The sequence below is a fragment of the Drosophila biarmipes genome, chromosome 2L (genome assembly GCF_025231255.1).
Source record: "Drosophila biarmipes strain raj3 chromosome 2L, RU_DBia_V1.1, whole genome shotgun sequence".
Classification (NCBI taxonomy): Eukaryota; Metazoa; Arthropoda; class Insecta; order Diptera; family Drosophilidae; genus Drosophila; species Drosophila biarmipes.
In genome coordinates this window covers 12894221-12918652 of record NC_066612.1, presented here as the reverse complement: position 1 = coordinate 12918652, position 24432 = coordinate 12894221, and the positions used below count along the sequence as shown (strand labels likewise).

The window sequence follows — 24432 nt, the reverse complement described above, 5'->3', positions numbered from 1 at the left end:
TGTCCAAGGTGTGCACCCAGGTACTGCCCATTGAAAGGCTTCCTTCCTTGCCAGTGAAAAGCCGTCGATTGCATTGGCCCATCATTTAGTTGGCTTACGGCAGCGGTACGTGCTGCATGCGTGCGGTCGGTTCGAAAGTTTAAATAACTACTTCCCAAAGAAAGATATCTCAAGGAAGTGTGCCACTCTGAAACGGAAAAGGTGTGTCCTGAAGGATAAAGTGCTACAAGATCTTCGAAGTGAATCTCATACAACTAGTTTAAGTTGCAAATAAAGTTTCGACGGGAACAAAACCGGCGTATTTTAACGTTTTTTGAGTTGTCCTGTTGTCAAAGAATTAAAAGCGGTGTAAAATATCATTCGATTTTAAAATTGAAGATGCAAGGATTTCCAGAAATTAATATTGAAAAGTATTAGTTTTCTAAAGGTCTTTATTATTTTTATTTATAAATTTAAAATTTTGTAAACCCATTTAATATTATTTTAAAGTTTAAGGTAACAAAATAATATCATTTCCTATTTAAAATAAAGCCAACCCGTTTTCAACCAAAAGACCAAAAGAAACCTCTAGAATGCAATTCCTTAAGTGTTATGCAATTGAACCATAGCATAAGTATAATGCGATTTGAACAAAAGAGAATTGTAACGTGAAATCCCCTTGACAACCCCTTTATGAAGACCTTTTCTTGCAAGCCTAACTCAATTGAACCATCGCAGGAATATTCTTCGAACGCCCAGGATATTCAACTAAGTCAGGATGTACTTACCGTACTCGCAATTGCCGGATCCTACGGATAAGTTCGAGATCTACGAGGAGATAGCCCAGGGTGTGAATGCCAAGGTTTTCCGGGCCAAGGAGTTGGACAATGATCGGATCGTGGCCCTGAAGATTCAGCACTACGATGAGGAGCACCAGGTGTCGATCGAGGAGGAGTACCGCACTCTGCGGGACTACTGTGACCATCCCAATCTTCCGGAATTCTACGGGGTGTACAAGCTGTCGAAGCCAAACGGACCCGATGAGATCTGGTTCGTCATGGAGGTGAGTCGAGATTTTTATATTTACCTAAAAAAAAATTAATATGATATTTTACTGTATAAAAAATAAATGTAACTCACTAGTGTTATAAATTAATAATATATTTTTAAAAAAAACTTTCCATTTTAGTACTGCTCGGGAGGAACTGCAGTGGATATGGTGAACAAGCTCCTAAAACTGGACCGTCGCATGCGAGAGGAGCACATTGCCTACATCATCCGGGAGACTTGCCGTGCGGCCATCGAGCTGAACCGTAATCATGTCCTTCATCGGGACATCCGAGGGGACAACATCTTGCTGACCAAGAATGGACGAGTGAAGCTCTGCGACTTCGGGTTGTCCCGTCAGGTGGACTCCACCCTAGGAAAGCGGGGAACCTGCATAGGTTCGCCCTGTTGGATGGCTCCCGAAGTGGTGTCCGCTATGGAGTCCCGGGATCCAGATATCACTGTTCGCGCCGATGTCTGGGCCTTGGGTATCACCACCATCGAGTTGGCCGATGGAAAGCCACCATTCGCCGACATGCATCCCACTAGGGCCATGTTCCAAATTATTCGCAACCCTCCCCCGACCTTGATGCGACCCACCAACTGGTCGCAGCAGATCAATGATTTCATCTCCGAGAGTCTGGAGAAGAATGCCGAGAATCGGCCCATGATGGTCGAGATGGTGGAGCATCCGTTTCTCACGGAACTCATCGAAAACGAGGACGAGATGCGTTCGGACATCGCGGAGATGCTGGAACTGTCCAGGGACGTCAAGACTTTGTACAAGGAGCCGGAACTGTTTGTGGACCGCGGCTATGTCAAGCGGTTCGATGAGAAGCCGGAGAGGATGTACCCGGAGGACTTGGCTGCTCTCGAAAATCCTGTGGATGAGAGCATAATTGAATCACTGCGTCACCGAATTATGACGGGTGGATCGTACAGTTTCATTGGTGATATCTTGTTGTCCTTGAATTCTAATGAAATTAAGGAGGAATTTCCCCCGGAGGTGAGTTCATAAAATATCGCTTAAGCCATTCTCCATAATTAACTATTTTAGGCATTATTAAATACCTATAATTTTTACCTATTTCAAGTCGATTCGTTGTTATATTTTCTAACATATTTATTCTTTCCCCAGTTCCATGCCAAGTACCGCTTCAAGTCGCGCTCCGAGAACCAGCCGCATATTTTCTCGGTGGCCGACATCGCCTACCAGGACATGCTGCATCATCGGGAGCCACAGCACATCGTGCTCTCCGGGGAAAGTTACTCGGGCAAGTCGACCAATGCCCGGTTGCTGATCAAGCACCTGTGCTACCTGGGCGATGGCAACCGAGGAGCCACTGGCCGGGTGGAGAACTCCATCAAGGCCATCCTGATGTTGGTGAATGCTGGCACTCCGGTGAACAACGACTCCACCAGATGTGTTCTGCAATATTGTTTGACCTTCGGCAAGACCGGCAAGATGAGTGGGGCCGTCTTCAATATGTATATGCTGGAAAAGTTGCGAGTGGCCACTACGGATGGCACCCAGCACAACTTCCACATTTTCTACTACTTCTACGACTTCATCAATCAGCAGAATCAGCTCAAGGAGTACAATCTCAAGGCTGATCGCAACTATCGCTATCTGCGAGTTCCGCCAGAGGTTCCCCCAACAAAGCTGAAATATCGTCGCGATGATCCCGAGGGAAATGTGGAGAAATTCAAGGAGTTCGAGAACATCCTCAGGGATATTGATTTCAATCACAAGCAATTGGAGACCGTTCGCAAGGTGCTGGCGGCCATTTTGAACATTGGCAATATCCGTTTCCGGCCGAACGGAAAGTTTGCGGAAGTGGAGAACACCGACATCGTGTCGCGGATTGCAGAGCTTCTGCGGGTGGATGAGAAGAAATTCATGTGGTCCCTGACCAACTTCATAATGGTCAAGGGCGGCATCGCCGAGAGGCGTCAATATAGCACTGATGAAGCCAGAGATGCCCGCGACGCAGTGGCCAGCACCCTCTACTCCCGATTGGTGGACTTTATCATCAACAGGATCAACATGAACATGTCCTTCCCAAGGGCTGTGTTGTAAGTATCGCATAAAACGCATATTTTATAAGGTTTTCAAAAAGTTTAATAATCCTAAATAAATATTGGTACATCAAAACTATACATCTCTTTAGTGGTGACACCAATGCCATCATTATCCATGACATGTTCGGCTTCGAGTGCTTCAATCGGAACGGTCTCGAGCAACTGATGATCAACACTCTCAACGAGCAGATGCAATATCATTACAACCAGCGCATTTTCATCAGCGAAATGCTGGAAATGGAGGCTGAGGACATCGATACCATTAACCTGAATTTCTACGACAACAAGACCGCTCTGGATAATTTGCTAACCAAACCGGATGGCTTGTTCTATATTATTGATGATGCCTCACGCTCTTGCCAAGATCAGGATTTGATTATGGGTATGCCAGAGGTGTCACTCATTGGAATATCTCATTCTAAGTGGTTATCTTACTTCGCAGATCGTGTTTCGGAAAAGCACAGCCAGTTTGTGAAGAAGCACACTGCCACTGAGATATCCGTGGCTCATTACACGGGCCGCATCATTTACGATACGCGGGCCTTTACCGACATTAACCGGGACTTCGTACCGCCGGAAATGATCGAGACCTTCCGCTCCTCGCTGGATGAGAGCATCATGCTCATGTTCACCAATCAACTGACCAAGGCTGGCAACCTCACGATGCCCTTTGAGGCCATTCAGCATAAGGATGAGACCGAACGGAAGTCCTACGTGAGTAGTTAATATTTCATTAATATTTTCAATTGCATTGGAATACATTTTTTCTAAAGAAAGTTTCTTTAAAAATAATTCAATGGGTTGAAATAATAAAATTATTTTATAAAATATCCCTTTTAGGCTTTGAACACTCTGAGTGCTGGATGCATCTCCCAGGTGAATAATCTCCGAACCCTGGCGGCCAACTTCCGCTTCACCTGCCTGACCCTGCTCAAAATGCTCAGCCAGAACACAAATCTCGGCGTGCACTTTGTCCGCTGTATTCGCGCTGATCTGGAGTACAAGCCCAGGGCTTTCCACTCGGACGTCGTCCAACAACAGATGAAGGCCCTGGGAGTCTTGGACACTGTCATTGCCCGGCAGAAAGGCTTTAGCTCACGCCTGCCGTTTGAGGAGTTTCTGAGGAGGTGGGTATCATACAATTATAGTGGCAAAAATATAAAATATGCTGCATTAACTAAATTCCCCCAGATAATATTATTTTTTGGTTCTATTATACTTCTTTTAATGTTTATATAATAATTCGGTTTTTATTGTTCTTCTTAGATATCAATTCCTCGCCTTTGACTTTGATGAACCCGTGGAAATGACCAAGGATAATTGTCGTCTTTTGTTCTTGCGTCTCAAGATGGAAGGCTGGTCTTTGGGCAAGACCAAAGTATTTTTGCGTTACTATAATGATGAGTTCTTGGCCAGGTGAGAGACCAATTCTTACCCCTAAAAAATTGTTACTAATAAGAATGGATTTTAGATTGTACGAGCTGCAGGTGAAGAAGGTCATCAAGGTGCAATCCATGATGCGGGCCTTGCTAGCACGAAAACGCGTCAAGGGCGGCAAGGTGTTTAAATGTAAGTTATATAAACTAAAATGCAATACTATAAATCCTAATTGTAAATACTCTCATAGTGGGCAAAAAGGGGCCGGAGCATCAGGATGTGGCCGCGTCCAAAATACAAAAAGGTAAAAAAACGCAGGTGGATAGGCTAAGAGAGTACGACGAGGAGCACATCGACATTAGTGAGACGCCCTCGGAGGCCGAGGAGATGTTCCTCGAGGCCAGAATGGACGAGGCCCTGGCGGCGGTGCGAATATCCAAGATCGAACAGGCCTCCGTCGACGAATAGGCCCCTGCTATATACCATTTATACACACTATATCACTATATCGATCGATACTACTCGTAATACTACTACCAATAAAATCTAGAAAACGCAAAAAACAAAGCAATCAACTAGTCTAGGGTCTCGGCAACCACTTAAGCCGCTTAGCGGTGTCAAATGTGGATCCCACCCCGCTGGGCGGTTGTATTTTCCATCTGATGCAACCAATCGGCTTATAGCAGTCTGAGACATAACACTTAACATCGACGGCACCTGCGGAAAGAGATGAATTATAAGTGCTGCGTAGAAAAGAAATGAAAATTTAATTAAATTAAGGTGACTTCCCTCTCATTCTCCTCCGTCCACCCCGCTGACCGCCTTTCAAATGGGTTACTCTAACGGCTCTTTCCCGTTTCCATTTTCCCACAGCCTTTAGGGGATTCCGCGACCGGGTCCGCCTCCCTCCGCTGGTCAACGAGAAGTCCGGCCAGCTGAACGAAAACACCGCCGACTTTATCCGCCCGTTTGCCAAAAAGTGGCGCGAGAAGTCCATCTTCCAGGTCCTGTTGCACTACAGGGCGGCTCGCTTCCAGGACTTTGTCAATCTCTCACAGCAGGTGAGTCAAAATCTTCCACAAAAAATCCTAAAATAATCTAGAAATAATAATGATAGAAAATATTATTAATTATTGTAGAACTCCTTATCACAACTTATAAATTCGTTTAACTTATTTGTATTGTTTCTCGCGTTTCTTGACAAATATTTTTAAAAAACAACCAACATTAATTCCACAGGTGCACATCTACAATCAAAGAATGGTGGCCGGATTGAATAAGTGCACCCGGGCTGTGCCCTTCGAGAGGATCAACATGCGGGAGGTGAACTCCTCGCAGCTGGGACCACTGCCAGTGCCCATGAAGAAGATGCCCTTCCGGCTGGACCAGATTCCCTTCTACGACACCCAGTACATGGTGGACCCGGCCAACTCCATCTCCCGCCAGACGTTCCCCAACCAGCTCCTCACGCAGCACATGGAGGACGACGAGCCTTGGGACAGTCCCCTGCAGCGCAATCCCTCGATGACTTCCTGTGCCCTGACCTACAATGCATATAAGAAGGAGCAGGCTTGCCAGACCAACTGGGACCGCATGGGCGAGAGCGATAATATCTACAATCAGGGTTACTTTCGGGATCCTCAACAGCTAAGGAGGTAAGGAAAAACACAGTCACTTAATAAATATAAAATATAGCTTCTTGGTTGGTCAGAAATCAAATGCAGATGAACATGAATGCATATAACAATGCCTACAACAGCTACAGCAGCAACTATAACAGCAACCAGAGCTGGGGCGTCCATCGTTCCGGATCCAGGCGCAACTCCTTGAAGGGCTATGCGGCGCCTCCACCTCCTCCGCCACCAATGCCCTCATCCAACTATTATCGCAATAATCCCAACCAGCAGCAGCGCAACTATCAGCAAAGATCCTCGTACCCACCATCGGATCCAGTGAGGGAACTTCAGAACATGGCTCGCAACGAGGGAGATGTAGGTATAGTGTCATCTTATCTGGGGAAATGCTCAACCCATTTTCTTTGCAGAGCTCCGAGGATCCACCATTCAACTTCAAGGCCATGCTACGTAAGACAAACTATCCAAGAGGAGCCGAGACCAGCACCTACGACTTTAACAGTCGTCGGGGATCGGACAGTGGCCAGCAGCACACCTTCCAGGCGCCCAAACTAAGATCGACAGGTCGCCGCTTCCAGGAGGACGAGGGCTACAACTCATCATCGGGAAACTATGGGGTGTCTAGGAACTTTGGCCAGCAGCAGAGGGCTCCCACATTGAGGCAAGCTCCTGCCAGCGTGGGACGCAGCTTCGAAGACAGCAATGCCAGGTCCTTCGAGGAGGCAGGTTCCTATGTGGAGGAGGAGATCGCACCCGGGGTGACACTGTCTGGCTATGCCGTGGATATCTAAAATTATACAAAGAGAACTATTAGATGTTATGCAATGCGTTTTTAACGATAAGATAATCGAGATTAACAAAACCCACCTAAAATTCCAGAACAATGAAAAGCTACATAACACTTTCTCAAAAATCTTTCACACAATGGAATTAATAAATTATCTTGAATTCATATTCAATTGTACTCGATGCATTTATTGGTACTAATACCAATCTGGCTGGAATTGTTTCCTTTTTAGAACTTCGAAAAATCCAATGTGATTAATTCACTTCAGTTTAAATCGTTTGCCGTATAACATTTGAAACACTTGGAAATAAATTAGAATTCAGCAAATATTTTGCATTTTATTGACGTAGGATAGAAAATGGGAAAATTCGACGACTTAACATTGCTTATTATGCTTGCTTGTTTGTTACACTATTTAAATGATTTCATTTTCACACTTTTAGATATAAAACGCAACAACAATACTCTCAGTATTAAATAAACTATATCCATTATACATTGTATATATAAACATTAATAGCTAAACAAAAAGGTTTATAGGAATGGATTGAACAAATACTTTTTGTTCGCAGGACTTTTTTTGTGTGTTTGATAAGGATCGCAATAAGGCTAAAGGAAATAGAATTGAATCATTAACTGCACACCCAAAACGGGCATGATCTCATTAAATCTCGAACATGATAAAACAAAGCTTTTCCTCTTGATAGTTTCATATAATATCAATCATCCATGCCGGGTTCGCGTAAGCCATCCGAATGCATTTTCTTGCCAGATATTTCCAACATAGCACGATCTTCCAGATTGCTATCCAGCACCGAACGTTTCTGGGGGTTTTAAGTTCACATTATATGTTATTTTAAAATGGTGTCTAATAAAACTCACATGACCATCGCCTTCTTCATCACCCTCTTTTACCGGTAAGTCTCCAACGGCCCAGACTTCCATGTTTCGTATTTTAAATTGCTTGCGTTTACTGTGAAAAGATTGATATGGAATTTTTTCAAAAGAGTTTTCAAAGAAAGAGATTTACTCACCTTAATTGCACATAATCTCGATATGTGGTGCAGCTTTCAACGCTCTGTCCATCGCCAAAAGTGCAGTCAATCCAAAGACCCCAGAAATCAAACTGACCGCCCATACCCTGTGCCCAGATATAAACAATTAGCGGAGCAATCAATCAATAACCTATAAACATTACTCACCAGACCATTCGGCATAGTCTGCTGATTCATATTCAAATACTGATAGTGATCGTTATAAGTTGTGGCCGAAAAGCACCGCATGGCAGGGCTTAGGGTGTAGAGCAAGGAGCTATCATCACCACCGAATTGAGGTTTCACAGACCACGATTCGGACGCATAGCCACCAAATATGTATTGATCCTCGTCCTCGATGAAGAACAACGTGGGTCCCTTGTCCAGGACCTTTCCCAACATAGTCGAGAAGCTTTCACCATTGATTTTCGATGAGAAGAGAAAACGCCACTTGTGCCGATGCTCACGGGGCAATTGTGCATTAATATATATGACGTGCGGCAGTTCGATGATTGGGCGATAGTGACTATTTTGGGGAGCATCTGGAAAGGAAAAAAAAGTTATTAGTCCTTTAACATATTAATTTATCATTTAAAATGTGTTCAATTCATACCACACAGTTCTGGCAGAATTGGAATTTCTATTTCCTTGATAATGTTGCGTTTGCTGCCACCATGACGACAGTACAGCTGACTGAAGACCTCGCGCCAGATCTGCAGGAACTGGGGAGTGAGGTGCAACCATCGCTCCAAAGCCTCGCTGGGCATTGTGTGCTCCAGATCCTTGCCCAGATTCCGCATCAGGCCCTTGGCGAATGTGGCTGCGGAGCGCTCTGTGGTGATAAAGCCCAGCTCGTGCCAGTCCTTGATGCTCGAGTGCTTGGCAGTGCTCTCCAAGTGCACGTAGCTCTTGATCACCGTGTAGATGTACTACAAAAAATTAAATTGATTAATTTAGACTCTTGTAAATACAGTATAGGCAAATTTACAAATTATAAGTTTCTGAGAATATTTATAACTATAATAATTAATCAATTTATATGTACTTTTATATCAAAAGATGTATGTCAACATCATATCTCAAAAACTTTAATGAATAAAACAAGGAATACATTTAGGATCAAAGCGCAAACGGATTTAATATTATAATATTTCAACGATATTTGATAGTGTTTACAACAACCCCGTAAAAAGTGGTTTATTTATAGACTCACCTGCTCCAATTGCTTGCTGTTGAAGGTGTCATTTCCACTTTTTTCCATCGAGCCCAGGAGCATTTGGATCTTCTGGTCAATGGTTCCCCGCTCCATGATGTAGTAGGGCTCGCCGAACTTCTTCAGCTGTATGTTGACAAATTGCTGACCAGGCTTTGTCGGTGTAAATAGATACTGAGACGTACTTTCGGCCAGGGAGCGTTCTATGGTTTGCGACCAAGTTTCCTGAGTTCAAAACAAAACAAAGAATATAAACAAAATGCGCACCGGATACGTAAACATAATTTTCCCGCTGCTGTCAGCGAATTCTTGCAGGGAACGAAGGTCTGGGAAGCGCTGACACAGATTAACCCATTGAGGGCTGTACACGGAAAAAATATTCATGATTTGGCCTTCACAAGATTGTTTTGATATTATAGCATTAACAATAAATTGAAGAGCCTAACAATGGTTGCCCGTTTAAAATCTGTAGTAATCTAAATAGCTTAGTGCTTAGTTTGAATACAATTTATTTTAATGTTCAAAGGAAATCCGCACGAATATAAATTTGTTTTTAACTTTAAAATTCCGCCTTACTTTATAGGGGAAAACATTTGTGCTCCGTGCAGTGATTATTAAATTTATGTGAATGCGGGACCATATGGGCTGCCGCGAAGCGGTTAAGCATATTGTTTATTTTTAATTCAATTGGGCTGGCCCTAATTGACAACCCCAGTCATCGAAATCACGACTAATTCGTTAGCAAGCAAATTCAACAAAGCAAAAGACAAACAACGAAATGCGGCCGCAAACAAATTAGACAAATTGTAGCCCCGCTCGCAGAGGTTCAGGAATTATCAGTTCAAGACTGATAACACCTTTGTTGTCACGCACAGATATCGAATTTTGCTATACCCTAGCGACTGGGGTGTTAATCAAACTGGAGCTAAAAATAGATTAAATAAGCAACAATTTAAGGAATCATCTGGTTACAAACGAACATTTCTGAATGGTTGCATTTCCGTCATCTGTTGCGGTAAAAATAAAACAACTGAGAGATCTGGGGGCTTTGAACCGGCATCGGAAGATGTTATATCACATTTCTTAGATTATAAACTGTGTACGATAAAATTGTTTGAGCTGAATGGGTAGATAACAATTATAATGCTTAGGAGCTGTATGCATAGAAATATATGTATGTATTCATGGCGATGTAAAAGGCATTACTATTTTTCATCAAGTCATTAGAGTATAAGGTTATTTACCTTTCAAGTTTTCTATTAATAAAATAAGCACCTTGCGTTCCTAAATTTGAAATCTTATTTTCAGGTAATTGAAAAGGTAACAATAATAGAAGGCGCTTCAGTAATATCTACAAAAGTATCCATAGAAAGTGAATATGCATTTTTTCGCCAAGAGGCTTTTACAACGAAATCAACTTGGGATTTAAGTAAAAAAATTAATTACCAAAATTTTAACTTTTTATATTTTTAATGTTCATAACTTTTCTGATAATATCTATTATTTTTAATTTTAATATTTTGTTTAATTGAATTGATTCACATTTCTTATATATACCCTTTCATAGAGTGAAATCGCAGCAGTATACCATCTATAGATGGCCGTTTGTCATGAACCTGATTCTTGTTTTTTTTCTGTTCAAGGAAGTTCACTCCGCGCGTCCTTGAACTTGTGACCCTGACCCTTCCGCAACTGCAGCCTGCAGTTGGGCATTGATTTTCGCACCCAAACCACACACGTGGCACTGGACTCGCACTTACCACCAGCCTGTCTTGGGTCAACTTCTCGAGGGCTCCGCCAGAAGCGTTTTTGTAGGCCGACTCCAGCATGCGGAGCTCCTCCGACGTGTAGAGACTATCCGTCTCACGCTTGCCACTCGCATTTCCCATTTCCCTGGGGCAGAATCAGTTGTCTGGTATTACGACAGCAGGTAAATAAACGATGCGGCTGCTGCTTTGTGATCGCGGATTTTAATTGAAAATAAAAAACAAACAACACAACCTAGAGCTGGGAGTAAAATCGATTTCCCTTCGATGGCAAAACAATCTTTGAGATACCGATAACTTTTCGCGCTGCCAACACATTGAGTGGTGTGTGCCCCCACTTCGCTGGGTGGGTGTCTTTGCTAATGGAAAATACGAATTATTTTACCTAACTTTTAAGTTTGTTTTCACAGAATCTCGAATCTTCTTTTGGAACAGATACGACATAAGGCAGGTTTGCAAATCCCAATAATTACTCGTTCCCTTCAATAAACAAAAATGCATTTTGGTCAAAAAATCAATAATACCAACAAATAAAGAAATCACAAATATAGGTATCCATATCTCCCAAAAATATATCTCCCAAATATATATCCAATAAATACTTTGTATCCGATACAGAAAAGAACTGGACGTTGCGTAGAGATAGGAAAATTCAAACCCGAAAAAAGTTACAACTCCAGCCTAAGACATTCTTATTTGTTATCTGGTAAAACTTACTAAAATTAAATGTAAGATTCAGCAAACATTTATTGATTATTATATTATTTTATCTATTACTAATAATGTACAGTACCTACTCCTCACAATGCTAATCCATAACTTTAGAATGAAAACCAAAATCAAAACTATTGGAATTTGGGACCTCATACAACTTATCGGTACCCTTGCTTTTATCGGGGGCATTTTTGAAAAGTACCTTTGTTACCTTAGCAACACGCCGTATTAAATCAATTGACTAGCCCAAAAATTCTCTTACACAAAAAAATACAATAAATTCCCATACATAAGTCTGTGAACCTGGCATTCCGAGAGTTATTTTATAAGTTCGACTGGTAAAATTCTTAAGGACTGCACCCCAAAAAAAATGATTCTCACTAGTAGCGGGACGTCTCAGCATCGGGGCCGGAAAATTCGGGAACAGTGCGGATCCTGTCCGAATAGGTTCTCCAAGGATAAGAGGCAGGTAATCGCCGAGGATTCGGATACCACGGAGGTGGAGTCGTCCACGGATGAGGAAGATCGCTGGAAAGAGGTGGCAAGGGCCGCTGAAATTCCGGCAGACTATTACAATATCCAGAAACTGGTGAAGTACATCAAGGCGGGCAATCAGACAGCCACTATAGTATCGTTGTGCTGCTTGAAGGACTACGATCTGAGCACCCAGATCAATCAGTTCGCCATCTCGGACATCGGCGGACTGGACGTCCTGGTCAATATCCTGGAGTGCAGCGACACCAAGTGTTGTTTGGGCGCCCTCACCGTTCTCTCGGATATCACCCTGAACATCGATATAAGGAAGACCATCGTGGATCTCGATGGCATTCCGCTGATTGTGGACATTTTGAACTCCTCGATGAAGGATCTGAAGACCATGGCAGCCGAGACGTTGGCGAATGTGTGCAAGGTGCGGCTGGCTAGGAAGTATGTGCGCACCTGCGGAGGAATCCCCAAGCTGGTGGATCTTATCGACATCAAGTTAAGGTGAGTTTGCAATTAGTTAAAGTAGTTGTTATGTCATGAGGAACACATTTCTTCATTATGACTTCCGGATTATATCATAAAACAACTATGTTAGTTAAATTTTACTACAAAAATTTTAAATATTTTAAAACATTTAAATTTATAATCCAAAGAAATGGCGTTATGTTCATAAGAAAATCCATAAGAATTTGTTGAATACTTTCCAGTATTTTAAAGACCCCTCGGGACCAGTTAAGTGCCGATGATCTGGAATCGCTGGACATGACACGAGCTGGAGCCCGAGCCCTTTTTACCCTGGCCGATTCCAAGCACAATATGGAGCAGATGCGCAAAAGCGGAATAGTCCCTTTGATGGCCCAACTTCTCAAATCCTGCCACATCGATGTGGTCATTCCCATAATGGGCACCGTTCGAAAGTGCTCCTCGGAGCCGAAATTCCAACTGGCCATCACCACCGAGGGCATGATACCCGATATTGTGACCCATTTGAGTTCCGAAAACACTGAGCTCAAGATGGAGGGTAGTACGGCGATCTATAAGTGTGCCTTCGATGGGAATACCAGGGATTTGGTGAGGGAGGCTGGGGGCTTGGAGCCCCTGGTTACCATCATAAAGGACAAGAACTTGAGGGACAATAAGCCCCTTTTGCGTGGCGCCACTGGAGCGATTTGGATGTGTGCCGTAACCGATGCGAATGTCAAAGTGCTGGATCAACTGAGGACGGTGAATAACTTGGTGGCCCTGCTGAACGATGAGTGTGACGAGGTGCTGACCAATGTCACCGGTGCTATATCGGAATGCGTGCGGTTCCAGAGCAATCGAGAGCAGCTGCGCCAGGCGGGGGGACTGCCAGCCATGGTCTCTCTACTCAACAGTTCCCATGCTCCTCTCCTGGAAAACCTAGCCAAGGGTTTGAAGGAGTGCGCCGAAGACCCGGAGAGCATGAGGATCTTAGAAGATCTGGATGCGGTTCGACTGATCTGGTCTCTTCTGAAGAACACCAGCACAAGGGTTCAGGCCCATGCCGCCTATGCCATATGTCCTTGCGTTCGAAATGCCCACGATTCCGCTGAATTGGTCAGGAGTCTGGTGGGCGCCATGGAACTGGTGGTGGGTCTGCTGAAGTCCAAGGATATTATGGTTTTGTCTGCCGTTTGCGCAGCCATAGCGACCATCGCCCAGGATCAGACTAATCTGGCCATTCTAACCGATCTTAGGGTCATCTATAAGCTGGCCGATCTCGTCCAGACCACTGATGATCTGCTGCGAATGAATCTGGCAGCTGCCGTGGCCGCCTGTGCCTGCTTTGGCAATAATACGGAGGAGCTGGGACGCCTGCGCACTGTCACTCCGATTGTCACCTACATGACCAGCGACAATCCTCTGGTGCATCGCAGCACAGCCATGGCGCTGGAAAAGCTATCGATGGATCCGCAGAACTGCATCACCATGCACCAGGTGAGAATGTACTTTCTGAGCTTGTTAACCATCTATAAGTTTTTTATGATACTTTAGAGTGGAGTGGTTCCGTTCCTGCTGGAGTGCATTGGATCTACTAATAAGGAGCTTCAGTTGGCCGCCGCTGGTTGTCTGAGGAATATACGTGAACTGGCTTTGCGGGCCGAGGAATATCTGCTTAAAATCGACGATGACTGAACTTGCGTTTTGCTTTGTTATGTTGAAAAATTACTATTTGACTAAATATAAATGCCAGTGCTAGCAATTGCCTTATAAACAATAAATAATAACATAAAAAATATCAACTTTTAAAGTTTAAATATAGCATATGGCACTAAAAGAGTCTTTTTATAAGTGACTTTATAAGACATATGTATGTATAAAAACCAATTACTTTCCATGACAATAACATCTAGCTATATATTTGTCACTACATTTTGACTAACTAAGCTCGACCCTACCCGGACTAAAATCCCCCTCTCAATAACTGGCGTTGCTGCCCCTGGTGGAAATGCTCATCCGTCGCTCGACGCGATTTGTGTGTGGCAGCAGGCATCCTGGCGGTGGATATCGCCATCTCCGGGGTCGGGACAACAGAGTACCATCCGTCGAAGCTCTACTTCGGAAGGGGGCTTCGATATCGCTGCGCGAGCTGCTCAAACTACTGCTCGCAATCTCATCCGTGGACTCCGTGTGGTCCCCACTGCTCTCCTCCAAACAGGCGCTTCCAATGACCAGAAAGGAACGTCGACCGGCGCCCAAGGACGAGGCATCGTAGAAGGAACAAGATCCCGAATCGGGGGTAAGGATACCATCCGTGTTGGCCACATCGCTAGTGGAGCGCTTGAGCTTGGGGAATTTACTGAAGACCCGCCAAAAGCGAAATACGTCGCGAAATACGTTCTGAACCTAAAAAAGAAATTATTTTATTGTTTTGAATTTTCTTTATAAATTTTATTTTTTATTTGCTAATGGATTTTCCTTCCTACCTGATCCACACTTTCCCTCACAGACACCTCATGAAAACAGGCGCAGGATAGCTCTTTGAACCTCCGTTGACCCTCTTCCAAGGTGACCATTCGATCTCCGGGCTGATCTGTCTTGTTGCCCACCAAAATTACAGGAATATCCAATATGTAGTCCTGGAAAATGGTTAGAAAGTTAAAACCGAAACTAGGTTACAACCGAAAACTAGGAAACTCACTTTGCTGGCCGAGCCCAACTTGCGTCTTCGTTTGTTGTAGTTTATAAGGAACTTCAAACGACTGCACTCATCGAAGGAACACTTGTCTGTGATGGAATACATTAGGATAAAGGCGTCGGCCCAGCGGATGTTGGACTCCAAACTAACGCCATCTAGTTCCTAAAAATAAGACAACAATTTTAGTAAATATTTTAAAGAAGAATAAATTTACTTTAAAACCTACTTGCAGGTGGCCGGTGGCATCCAGAATGTCAAACTGAATGGGCTCCTTGTCCAGCGTGGTTTGGCAGGTGTAAATCTTCTCCAGATTAGGATCATATTCGCCAATAAAGCGTCGGGTAATGAAACGCACCACCATGGCTAAATTGGAGAGGCCTTTGAGTTTGGGTTTCCTTAGTATTTCGGAGGTGAGTGGATAACTCACCCGTTTTTCCCACGCCACTTTGGCCCAGGACCATAACCTTCAGGGTCTTTTGTTTGTTGGTATGCAGGCCCAACTTGACCAGCGATGACTTTGGCGAGGTGGCATTCATTGCAGACGCCAGGAACAATAGTCTGGAAAATATAATAAAAAGCTGGCTAAGTAAGAATATTGTTGGAGATAAAGTGATGGATACGACTAGGTGATACCCATCCTTTGAATATAATCCTCAAAATATAACATTTTTTTAAGGGTGTTTCAGTATCAGGACATGCTTAACGAAATGCATTTATTAAAAAAAATATGAAAATCCTAGGGGTCGAATTTTTTTATATATTTTACTTACTATTTTCTAATAAAAGAAGTTTACACTATGTATCTAAAATGTAAGCAGAGTACAATGGTAAAATGGTCCTGACCCAATTTATACATTATCACAGGGTATACAATTTATACTACACCATAAATACCAACTGAATTTGAATTGGGTCTGGGTGTTAAGGTCTCGTATTTACGAGACAATATGTCTGTTAGGGCTGAATGACACGACCTTTGTTGGCGCCGAATTCCTGATGCTGTTGTGGCTATAGCCACAGTATTGCTCTGATCTCCTAAACCCACATCAAAAGTGCTTAGCACCAAAGAAGGAGACTAGACCAGGTCGCTTTCTAATTTCGGCCAACGACTTCCAGAAATGTTGCATATCTTTGGGAGTGAAGACAGGCAAATCTTGTATACCACACTCAAAGCAAACCAGGCCTTATTTAAAGTGTAACTTGTCATAATTTTTAAGTAATTCATAAATATAATAGTTAAAAAACATAAACACAAAACGAACCATATTTAAATAATTTCAAAAAGTCGTTATGGTGAGCTTAAAGAAGGCTTTAAACGGTTTAACATTTAAGGGAAATTATTAGGTTATGTTTTTTGCTTGTGTGCTTAAGTTTCCAAACCCAGCAGGAACACGAAACAAAAGACGCTCGGTATGTGTGTTTTTTATAGCCACCCATGGACATATGTGGTAGGGGATGGGAGGATGTGGGAGTCGGAGTGTTTGTGCCTTTGATAAGGTCAACAATGTCAGACCACCGACAACTATGAAACATTTATTGGACACTTTCTGCGTTGTCCTCCAGAAACAGCCGCAGACGCAGAAAAAAGCGGGAAATACAAGAGACCTCGTCGTCCTTCAGCACTGCCACGGTCATTATTATAAATTATAAGGACACACCCCTGCCGGTCGATTAGCGCAGGATGTCAGAGGATATCAAAATATGGCACAACCAGCAAATGAAGGAATTTGCTGAGAAACGAGCAACAAGTGACAACAATAAAATATCAATTATCTCCTGTCTTGTCGCTTGTTCATTTTGTGTCCTTCATTTCCGGATATCAATGGGTCCTTCAATTGTGGCAATACATATATGGCAAGAAGCTTTTGGCTCAGTTCATCGACACGTGCCAACATATGTGTTATTTGGAGGACAACTAATAACAATGCGGAGCAATAAAGTAGGGGAAAATAGTTTATATGTCATGAATAACTGATTAAAAGCCAATGTCATTTATGTCAATATTTGATTAGATTTTGCATATAAATTATCATGGCTTAGCTGGGAGTAAATATTGTTTTAAGTTGTGCAAAATATATTTATAAAATTGACCTTCAGATTTCACCAAATTATATAAATAGAAACGTTATTTTCATCTGTTTAAGCACTAATTACTTTATTGTTTGTAATTTCTAAAGACGCTGCCAGCTCAATTGCACTATTTCTCAGTAATTAAAACGTATTTTCGGTCGAAGAATAATTGCTTCTCTTTTAAGGTTTCCCAGAGGTATTGAACTGAGGCAAACTCCTAGACAAAGTGAAACAAATGTACTCGACGGCGCAGACGAGTGGTGGGCGAAACTAAGTCCAGCTTACCTCACCTCATCTGAAAACCAGAGCCACGCCATTTGCTGGGGATTCTCCGCTCCAAGTTTTGCTGCGTAGATTTTAATTAGTTGGATTTGAAACTCAAACACTCGACGGTGCGTGCTTAATGAAGCGTTTTCCCGCTTTCCTGTTTTCCTATTTTCCCGGCTCGAGATCAGATTCCCATTCCTTCAGCCAGCTGCCGCATCGCCAAGGCCGCAGCAACATGGCGTATACGTAATGCCCGACATAAAGTGGTTTTTTTGGGCGGGCTTTAAGCTGGAATCCGGAAAGTTTTGTCTGTAGCCAGACGTTTTTAATTCCCAGAAGGGAAAAACTTTTCTGCTTCCCTGCTAATTTGTATTTAATTATACATTTCGGTGGGAGTTCTCGTGAAAGGAAGTCTCGCCGTCATGTTTTGGTTTTCACACGCCCGAAAGTATGCAATAGAACTCGTAAATGTACTTTATTTTTCCCGCTTTCTCCATTTCACTCACTATCCCACACTGATTTCTATTCATTTTTTATTACGCAGGAAATTTCCAACAACTGAGAGGGTTGGTGGTTGAGGTCCTTGAACAAAAGATGATTTGAAGGTTGGAAAGAAAGGGGGATGCACTGAAGGAAGGTGTAAAGCAGCAACTCAATCGCACTCTAATGAGTTCGTCAGAATTTTAACAACAAATGGTTAAGGGTATTCACAGTGTTACATCATTTTTGTCCCACAATTTAAATCAAATGGAAACGATTGGTTTCCGAGGCAATGTTTGAAAGAACTGGGCTCTTGAAAAAAATAAACAGGTCATTGCAATTGAAGAAGCACAAGTACGTTTAAGTGGTTCAATGATTGCCTGAAATAGGCCTCATTTTAAAACTAAATTAATTGGTTTGAAATTGCTTAATAAGAAGGGAAGGAAAGATTATTCTTGAACCTATTACATAATTATAATATTAATATTTTTTTAAGCCTTCTTAAATTACTTTTCAAGTATTCCCATAATTTTCATAAATTTATTCTTTTGAGAATGTTAATATTTCTGAAGGTATTTAATAAATTACGTGCTTACCAAATTCATTAAAACTCAAGGCCGTTGGGCTGTTAATTAATTTTCCCTCAAAAGAAGAACCCTCTGGCTTAACTAATCTACATCTGGGCCACAATTCCTAGCTGCCGAAAACTATTCCGCATTTGCGTAGTAAGTTCAAGGCAACAAAAGAAGCACATATCTGGGCAGCTTATCTTGCATCGGTTCACTAAACTAACCCAACCCATCGAGTGCCCCTTATGTCAGATAATGACAGGACCCTCGCATGTCTGAATTATCAGGACGACGACCGGACCTTGACATAGGCATTGAAAATGAAAACCCCCCAAGCGGGACGATGAAATGAGCTAGCACCCCTTGGGTTGTTGACCTGGTTCTTCTGTTTACCAACACATGGCGGTCTATTGCGCACCCAAAATAATTCCAGGTCCAGACGCAGATTGAGTTACGCTACTCTATAGTTTCCCCCCCCAATTTTCAACACTCCGAACGCCCTTTCCCCCCGTATTTTTTGGCACGTGTTGCTGGTGGTTGGGTTGATGAGCATGATTATGCCGTTCGCAGTTCCACGGAAAACAAATCAAACTGCCCAGCCAACAAGTGGTTGTTCAGGAAATGAGGAGACGATGGGGGGGTGCCAACTTGTTGGGTTGTCATGGTGCCAACCAATTCCACTTTCGGCACTGAGGCTAAGGTCATGGGAAGTGCGCCACTTGCCAAGCGGCCCATTGTCGATGATTGGACTTGCCCACTCCAGGCAGTCTCGATGATGCCCCTGCCCAAACCACTTTTCCCGCGTTTTTTGCTTGTCATTTCATTTTGGTATCGAGCAGCAAGTTAACATTAAAAACATTTGCACACTGGGAAAAATAAGGAACATGAGTAAGCCAAATCATTAACTTAAAGGGTATTAATTAAGAAAGTATTGAAAAAAGTATGAACAAATTGTGAGTGGCAAATAAAAGAAATCATTTGTTGTATTTTTAAAAGTTAATGTAACAAATTATATAATACTACATATAATACTATTTTGTTATCTTTAATCTTTAGCTATGTTTTAATGGAAAATACAGTTTATATTAAAAATAGCACTTAAATGGATTTAAAAAATATTGCACATTTTTGAAAATTTAATAAAAAATATATATGAAATATTTATGGTTTATAATATACATATACGTTTTTTCTTGTAAACTTTTTATAGGACATTTTCTTTCACTGTGCAATAACATCGAATGTTGCCATTGGTTTTTCTCTCACACACTCAGTTTGTTTTGCTGAGCGGCCATGAAATTGAAAATGCGTAAAAATCTCTGGAGTTGGTGGTCAGCTTCCTCCACATACATAAGCATTCACCTTGAGTGGGGTTTAAATATATACAAAAATAAGTCTATGAAAAGAAATTGCTTTCTCTCTTTTGTTAGACAGCCGTAGATGCAGACATTGCTAAATCGGCCTCATAAATACAAGTCAAGCGTCATAAATGTTATTTTAGTTAGACTCACCAGGTTATTTTTTGTTGACTAAGCACCATTTAAATAAACATAGACAAGTTTTTTTTACCAAGAAAAAAGGTTCATAAAATGGTCAGGAAATGGAAAAAGTTAAAAAAGGGAATAAGGTTTGAAAGAATATTGGGTGAAGGACAAAACTTTAAAAGTTTTAAGCTGTTTGAAATTTGAGAAGTTGGTAAAGTTGAGTCGACCCTGGAAACGTCAAAACTTTAATCGGAATATAATGAGGAAACGAAAAAAGTTAAAGTACGATTAATTTCCAATGTCATTGAAGCTGCTTTTGTTTTAAACAATTAATTCTTAGGAATGTTAGCTTATTTTAATCAAAACCAAAATCCCTATACTACATTTTTCAACGAAAGTATATATTCACTTTATCAAAGACACCCACTCCGCATAATTATTATCAAATATGGCAGGCTTTTATCTGCTTATATGCTTTCCTCTTTATTCTAATAAAAATTGGGTATTCTCATAAATATCAATGGAATTTATGGGGACGTATGGCGCTTCGCATTGGCGAGAACCCACAAATTGAAAGAAATCTCTTTGGCCTCCGACTTTCCCTGTCACATTTGCCACTTGTCGCAGGCCGGGATGCAAAATATCAATAACTCAGAGAGCCCCATAACATGTTATAACCCTCCCCCCATCGGCCACCCAACCCTTAACTTGCTTCCAGCTTTCTGCTCTTTATGATCCCCATCCTCATAAAATGCCCATGCACTTGTCGTACCCACTCATTGTGTCAGTTGTTCGGAACGATGAATTATATTTGATACCCTAGATGAAAGGGGTGTTCTGGGTTTTGACGATAGGGTATAAGCATCATGAGAAATTAAAAAAACGTATGTTAGGAATACTATTGAAATTAAAATGAATGTAATTCTATATGTGTTTATAACCAATATTAACGTAAAGAATAGCCACTAGATGAGTTCAAATAAGTGGTAGGAGGCAGGACCCGTATAATCATAATACTCAAATATTCTCATATGTTGCAAAATAGAAGAAAAAATGTTCTCTAAATAATATTTCATATAACCACTCCAAATAGCAATTATTGTGCTTTTAAAAATTTAAAATATGTTAAGTCAATGCCAATACTTTCTTAAACTAAAAAAAATTGTATATGTGTATACATTCCTTAAAAGCATTATTTTTTTAACAAATATAAAAATCCAACTTTTTTGCTTGGAAAAAGAAAATAAAATCAAATTTTTTTAAAACACATTGTTATCTTTTGAAATATTTAAAAAATCTAAAATTCAGCGTACATACTTTTTAGAAAATAAAATCTAAATATTTCTAGGGTATACCGAAGTCGACCCTCTAACCTAAACTATACCCGATTCGATTATTTTGCGGCTATGGCGTTTGTCATCGTTTGCTACTGTCTCTGGTCGTGTCTGCGGTCGGCTGGCAATAAAACGCTTTTGTTTGTGGCTTTATACCCAGCGCCACAAAGTAAGAGCCGGTCGCCACCGCACTTTTGTATGGGGCGCTATTAACTAGTCACTTTATGAAGGTGCGAGGTGTTTCCAGACCGCGGGAAAGGTGCTGGGGCACCTGGATTATGTTTTGTTGATATAATAAATCTTGCTGCGCCGCAAACACCCTTTTTCGTGACCCAAAGCCCAAAATGAGATGTGAGATAACGCATAGTGGACGGCCGAATAAAACGAAATTTGCATTTCACTTTTGCACAGACAAGCTGGCGACCTTGCCGCCAAATTTAAAACATATCAAACAAACAAATCAAAAACAGACTGAAAGAGATGGAGAGGCACACCGCAATTTGTTTTATTTCTGAAACCATTTCAAAGTCAAACAGTTTTGCACAAGACTTTAATTTTTTTGGCGGAAGTGGCAACAATCAAAGCCAATTAAAATGATTTACAAATCTAGAGAATCGAAAAATATATGCAGAAACCATCAGGTGAAAAGTTATCGTCTATTGGCGAGACCCAAGACAAGGTCGACTGGAGAAACAAATATTAATGAGCATGAGCGGAACTTTTAAGGGGCGCCAGATAAACAAATATTTTAGCTTAGCATCACACATCACAGTATTTGGTTGTTTTTAGTTTGAATTTCTATTTACTCAGGATCTATTTGATGTCAGTCCCTTCGAAAACACCCTTTCCCACGCCTCTGCCCCAGACATAATTGTTTACAAAATAAACGAGAACTTGAAACAACCAAAAAATAAAACGTTTGATTTAATTTATTATGTGTTTGTGATATGTTATGTTTGCTAAAAATTATAAAACAGTTTTTCCTATTTGATTGCCATAAATTTGGGATTTTTATTAAGTTGTAACCATAATTATGTATACGCACCGTTGGATGAAACAAGGTTTTCTTATTTCTTTGATTTTTTATATTTTTATTTTGTATTCGAAACCATTTTAGGAGAACAACTGGTTAATATTTCTTCTTAAGCTTTTAGTTTATTCTTAGGAATATTAAGTATACGCACAGTTAAAAAAATGTATATCAAATATTAAATATTTATATTTATTTAAAACACTTATATTTGGCAAATATTTGTTGGTAATTCTTAACGATTTATTTTTAAAGCATTGATTTGAACGTTTATTTTGTTTATTTAGCACTTATTTGTTATTATTTTGATTCATATTTATTGATGAAATGTTTTATCTAATATTTATTGGTCGATTTCAAAATTCTTTATTATTTTATGAATTTTGTTTTATTTGGCGAATTGTTGACACTTCAGCTTCCTGTTTCGAATTAAGCCTCTGGCTCGCAGCAATTATGCTTTTATATATCCAACTAGAAGCGCTGCCGATGCCATCGAAGTGGGTTTATTGCGACGCAATGCCGACCGATGCGTTGCCATTGTGAGGCAATAATGAAAACACCGCCACCCACTTGCCCGCCGCTTTTCCACCTTCGCAGGGCGGTCGTGAAAGTGCCGCCGATATGTGGACCAGAGTGAAATGCAAAGGAGTTCGGCAAGGAGGTGCACCACATCCCTTCCACACAACACCCACCACGCGAAACCGGGTTGACAATCTGAGTGTGCGGCAAAAACAACTCGACCGACGCTTTTCCTCTGCGACCGCGACGCGTCGCAACTGCTGCGCTGCCGTTGCTTGAATGAAGCGTCAATCAGAAAGCGCGCGCAATTTTCCGAAACCATGTTGCGAGCAACATGTTGCTACGTATGTTAGAATCATACAAAATAACTTACCGTTCATTTTTCATTCGCCTAAACGAAAAAAAAAATTATAATTCATAATAAATATATAAATATTATGTAAGACATTGAAACGGAAAAAAATAATGTTTCAATGAATGTTTCTTCAACTTGTTGCTCGCAACATTCGTGCAACAAGGCTGCAAAGTATTTATTTATATTTTTTATAAATATTAAAAAAAAATAATATCAGCATTTATATAATTAAATATTACTTATTTTTATTATATTTTGATACACATTTTTTTAAAAACAACATAAAAAATTAGAAGTGCTAGAGCTTTCTATTATCCGTGACGGCATGTCACATTTCGTGTATTTGCTGTTAGCAATAAAAAAATAAATTAAACAATTTAATAGGGCGTACTTAAAATTAATCACAGGGACCCCGTCTGTATTAACAAATACTTTAGTCCAACCTAATTATTAGCTATGTATAATATTTGTATTGTGGGTCTAATATAATATTACAGTTCTGCATTCATTTTTAATTGAATATAGTCCCAACTTTGGCATTTAACAATTCAACAAAAAAAGTTAAGTATTAATAAAATCAACAAACCAAACCGAAATCCCCTTTTTTAAAACATAAAAATCACTTTCTTCTACATTTTGAACAATTTTATAAGGAACAGGTCAGAATTTTTGAATAGCATTCAAATTTTTTAAGTGTAATTTTGGTAAACAATTTTTTAAGGAACAGTTCAGAATTTTTGAATAGTATTCACATTTTTTAAATTTGGTAAACATTTTTATATGTTTATGTGTATTTTTTCCGATTTTATTTTATATTGCATTTGTTTTTGGCTTACTTTCATAATTTTAGTAAAAAACATTAAAAATTAATTACAAGGTTCATTACTCTGTATAAAATGTATTTTCAGTGAAATTCATTTTTTAAATTACATTTTATTAGTGTCTTTCCTTGTTTTCCTGACCTACAATTTGAATCGAACCAGCCAACAATGCTGCCGACTCCATTACAAACCTTCTCCCACCACGGGGGGCAATTGAATTTGTG

At 40.9% G+C, this 24432-nt stretch overlaps 4 protein-coding genes across 4 annotated transcripts; 2 read left to right on the top strand and 2 right to left on the bottom strand.

Annotated features, from left to right (window-relative positions):
* The first annotated feature begins 56 nt into the window (after nucleotides 1–56).
* Nucleotides 57–7078, top strand: LOC108033869 (neither inactivation nor afterpotential protein C). Its single transcript, XM_017108512.2, has 14 exons — nucleotides 57–201; nucleotides 718–1042; nucleotides 1169–2032; nucleotides 2165–3102; nucleotides 3198–3490; nucleotides 3551–3822; nucleotides 3949–4235; nucleotides 4375–4524; nucleotides 4580–4677; nucleotides 4736–4789; nucleotides 5359–5546; nucleotides 5725–6140; nucleotides 6197–6476; nucleotides 6530–7078. The coding sequence occupies exons 2-14, from the start codon at nucleotides 758–760 to the stop codon at nucleotides 6908–6910; spliced, it is 4506 nt and encodes a 1501-aa protein (XP_016964001.1). The 5' UTR covers nucleotides 57–201; nucleotides 718–757; the 3' UTR covers nucleotides 6911–7078.
* Nucleotides 7079–7214: 136 nt separating this feature from the next.
* Nucleotides 7215–11167, bottom strand: LOC108033870 (MTOR-associated protein MEAK7). Its single transcript, XM_017108513.3, has 7 exons — nucleotides 10914–11167; nucleotides 9154–9378; nucleotides 8554–8869; nucleotides 8109–8482; nucleotides 7941–8047; nucleotides 7789–7879; nucleotides 7215–7730 (listed from the first exon to the last, which is right to left on the bottom strand). The coding sequence occupies exons 1-7, from the start codon at nucleotides 11040–11042 to the stop codon at nucleotides 7626–7628; spliced, it is 1347 nt and encodes a 448-aa protein (XP_016964002.1). The 5' UTR covers nucleotides 11043–11167; the 3' UTR covers nucleotides 7215–7625.
* A 682-nt stretch (nucleotides 11168–11849) lies between these two features.
* LOC108034252 (armadillo repeat-containing protein gudu) lies at nucleotides 11850–14383 on the top strand. Its single transcript, XM_017109106.3, has 3 exons — nucleotides 11850–12620; nucleotides 12827–14078; nucleotides 14136–14383. Exons 1-3 carry the CDS (start codon nucleotides 12004–12006, stop codon nucleotides 14274–14276), a joined length of 2010 nt encoding a protein of 669 aa, XP_016964595.1. The 5' UTR covers nucleotides 11850–12003; the 3' UTR covers nucleotides 14277–14383.
* An 89-nt stretch (nucleotides 14384–14472) lies between these two features.
* Nucleotides 14473–23287, bottom strand: LOC108034253 (ras-like protein rasS). Its single transcript, XM_017109107.2, has 6 exons — nucleotides 22529–23287; nucleotides 15707–15837; nucleotides 15506–15642; nucleotides 15283–15441; nucleotides 15068–15220; nucleotides 14473–14987 (listed from the first exon to the last, which is right to left on the bottom strand). The coding sequence occupies exons 2-6, from the start codon at nucleotides 15813–15815 to the stop codon at nucleotides 14559–14561; spliced, it is 987 nt and encodes a 328-aa protein (XP_016964596.1). The 5' UTR covers nucleotides 15816–15837; nucleotides 22529–23287; the 3' UTR covers nucleotides 14473–14558.
* Nucleotides 23288–24432: the final 1145 nt, after the last annotated feature.

Excerpts from the sequence above, each read along its gene's own strand:
- LOC108033869 (XM_017108512.2), top strand. The coding sequence starts at position 758 with ATGTACTTACCGTACTCGCAATTGCCGGATCCTACGGATAAGTTCGAG. Across the intron at positions 4,236-4,374 it reads TTTGAGGAGTTTCTGAGGAG|ATATCAATTCCTCGCCTTTG; the intron begins GTGGGTATCATA and ends TGTTCTTCTTAG. Across the intron at positions 4,678-4,735 it reads GGGCGGCAAGGTGTTTAAAT|TGGGCAAAAAGGGGCCGGAG; the intron begins GTAAGTTATATA and ends ATACTCTCATAG.
- LOC108034252 (XM_017109106.3), top strand. The coding sequence starts at position 12,004 with ATGATTCTCACTAGTAGCGGGACGTCTCAGCATCGGGGCCGGAAAATT. Across the intron at positions 12,621-12,826 it reads CTTATCGACATCAAGTTAAG|TATTTTAAAGACCCCTCGGG; the intron begins GTGAGTTTGCAA and ends AATACTTTCCAG. Across the intron at positions 14,079-14,135 it reads ACTGCATCACCATGCACCAG|AGTGGAGTGGTTCCGTTCCT; the intron begins GTGAGAATGTAC and ends ATGATACTTTAG.
- LOC108033870 (XM_017108513.3), bottom strand. The coding sequence starts at position 11,042 with ATGGGAAATGCGAGTGGCAAGCGTGAGACGGATAGTCTCTACACGTCG. Across the intron at positions 8,870-9,153 it reads ACAGCAAGCAATTGGAGCAG|TACATCTACACGGTGATCAA; the intron begins GTGAGTCTATAA and ends AATTTTTTGTAG. Across the intron at positions 8,048-8,108 it reads AGACTATGCCGAATGGTCTG|GGTATGGGCGGTCAGTTTGA; the intron begins GTGAGTAATGTT and ends ATCTGGGCACAG.
- LOC108034253 (XM_017109107.2), bottom strand. The coding sequence starts at position 15,815 with ATGAATGCCACCTCGCCAAAGTCATCGCTGGTCAAGTTGGGCCTGCAT. Across the intron at positions 15,442-15,505 it reads ATGCCACCGGCCACCTGCAA|GAACTAGATGGCGTTAGTTT; the intron begins GTAGGTTTTAAA and ends TCTTATTTTTAG. Across the intron at positions 14,988-15,067 it reads TGAGGGAAAGTGTGGATCAG|GTTCAGAACGTATTTCGCGA; the intron begins GTAGGAAGGAAA and ends TTTCTTTTTTAG.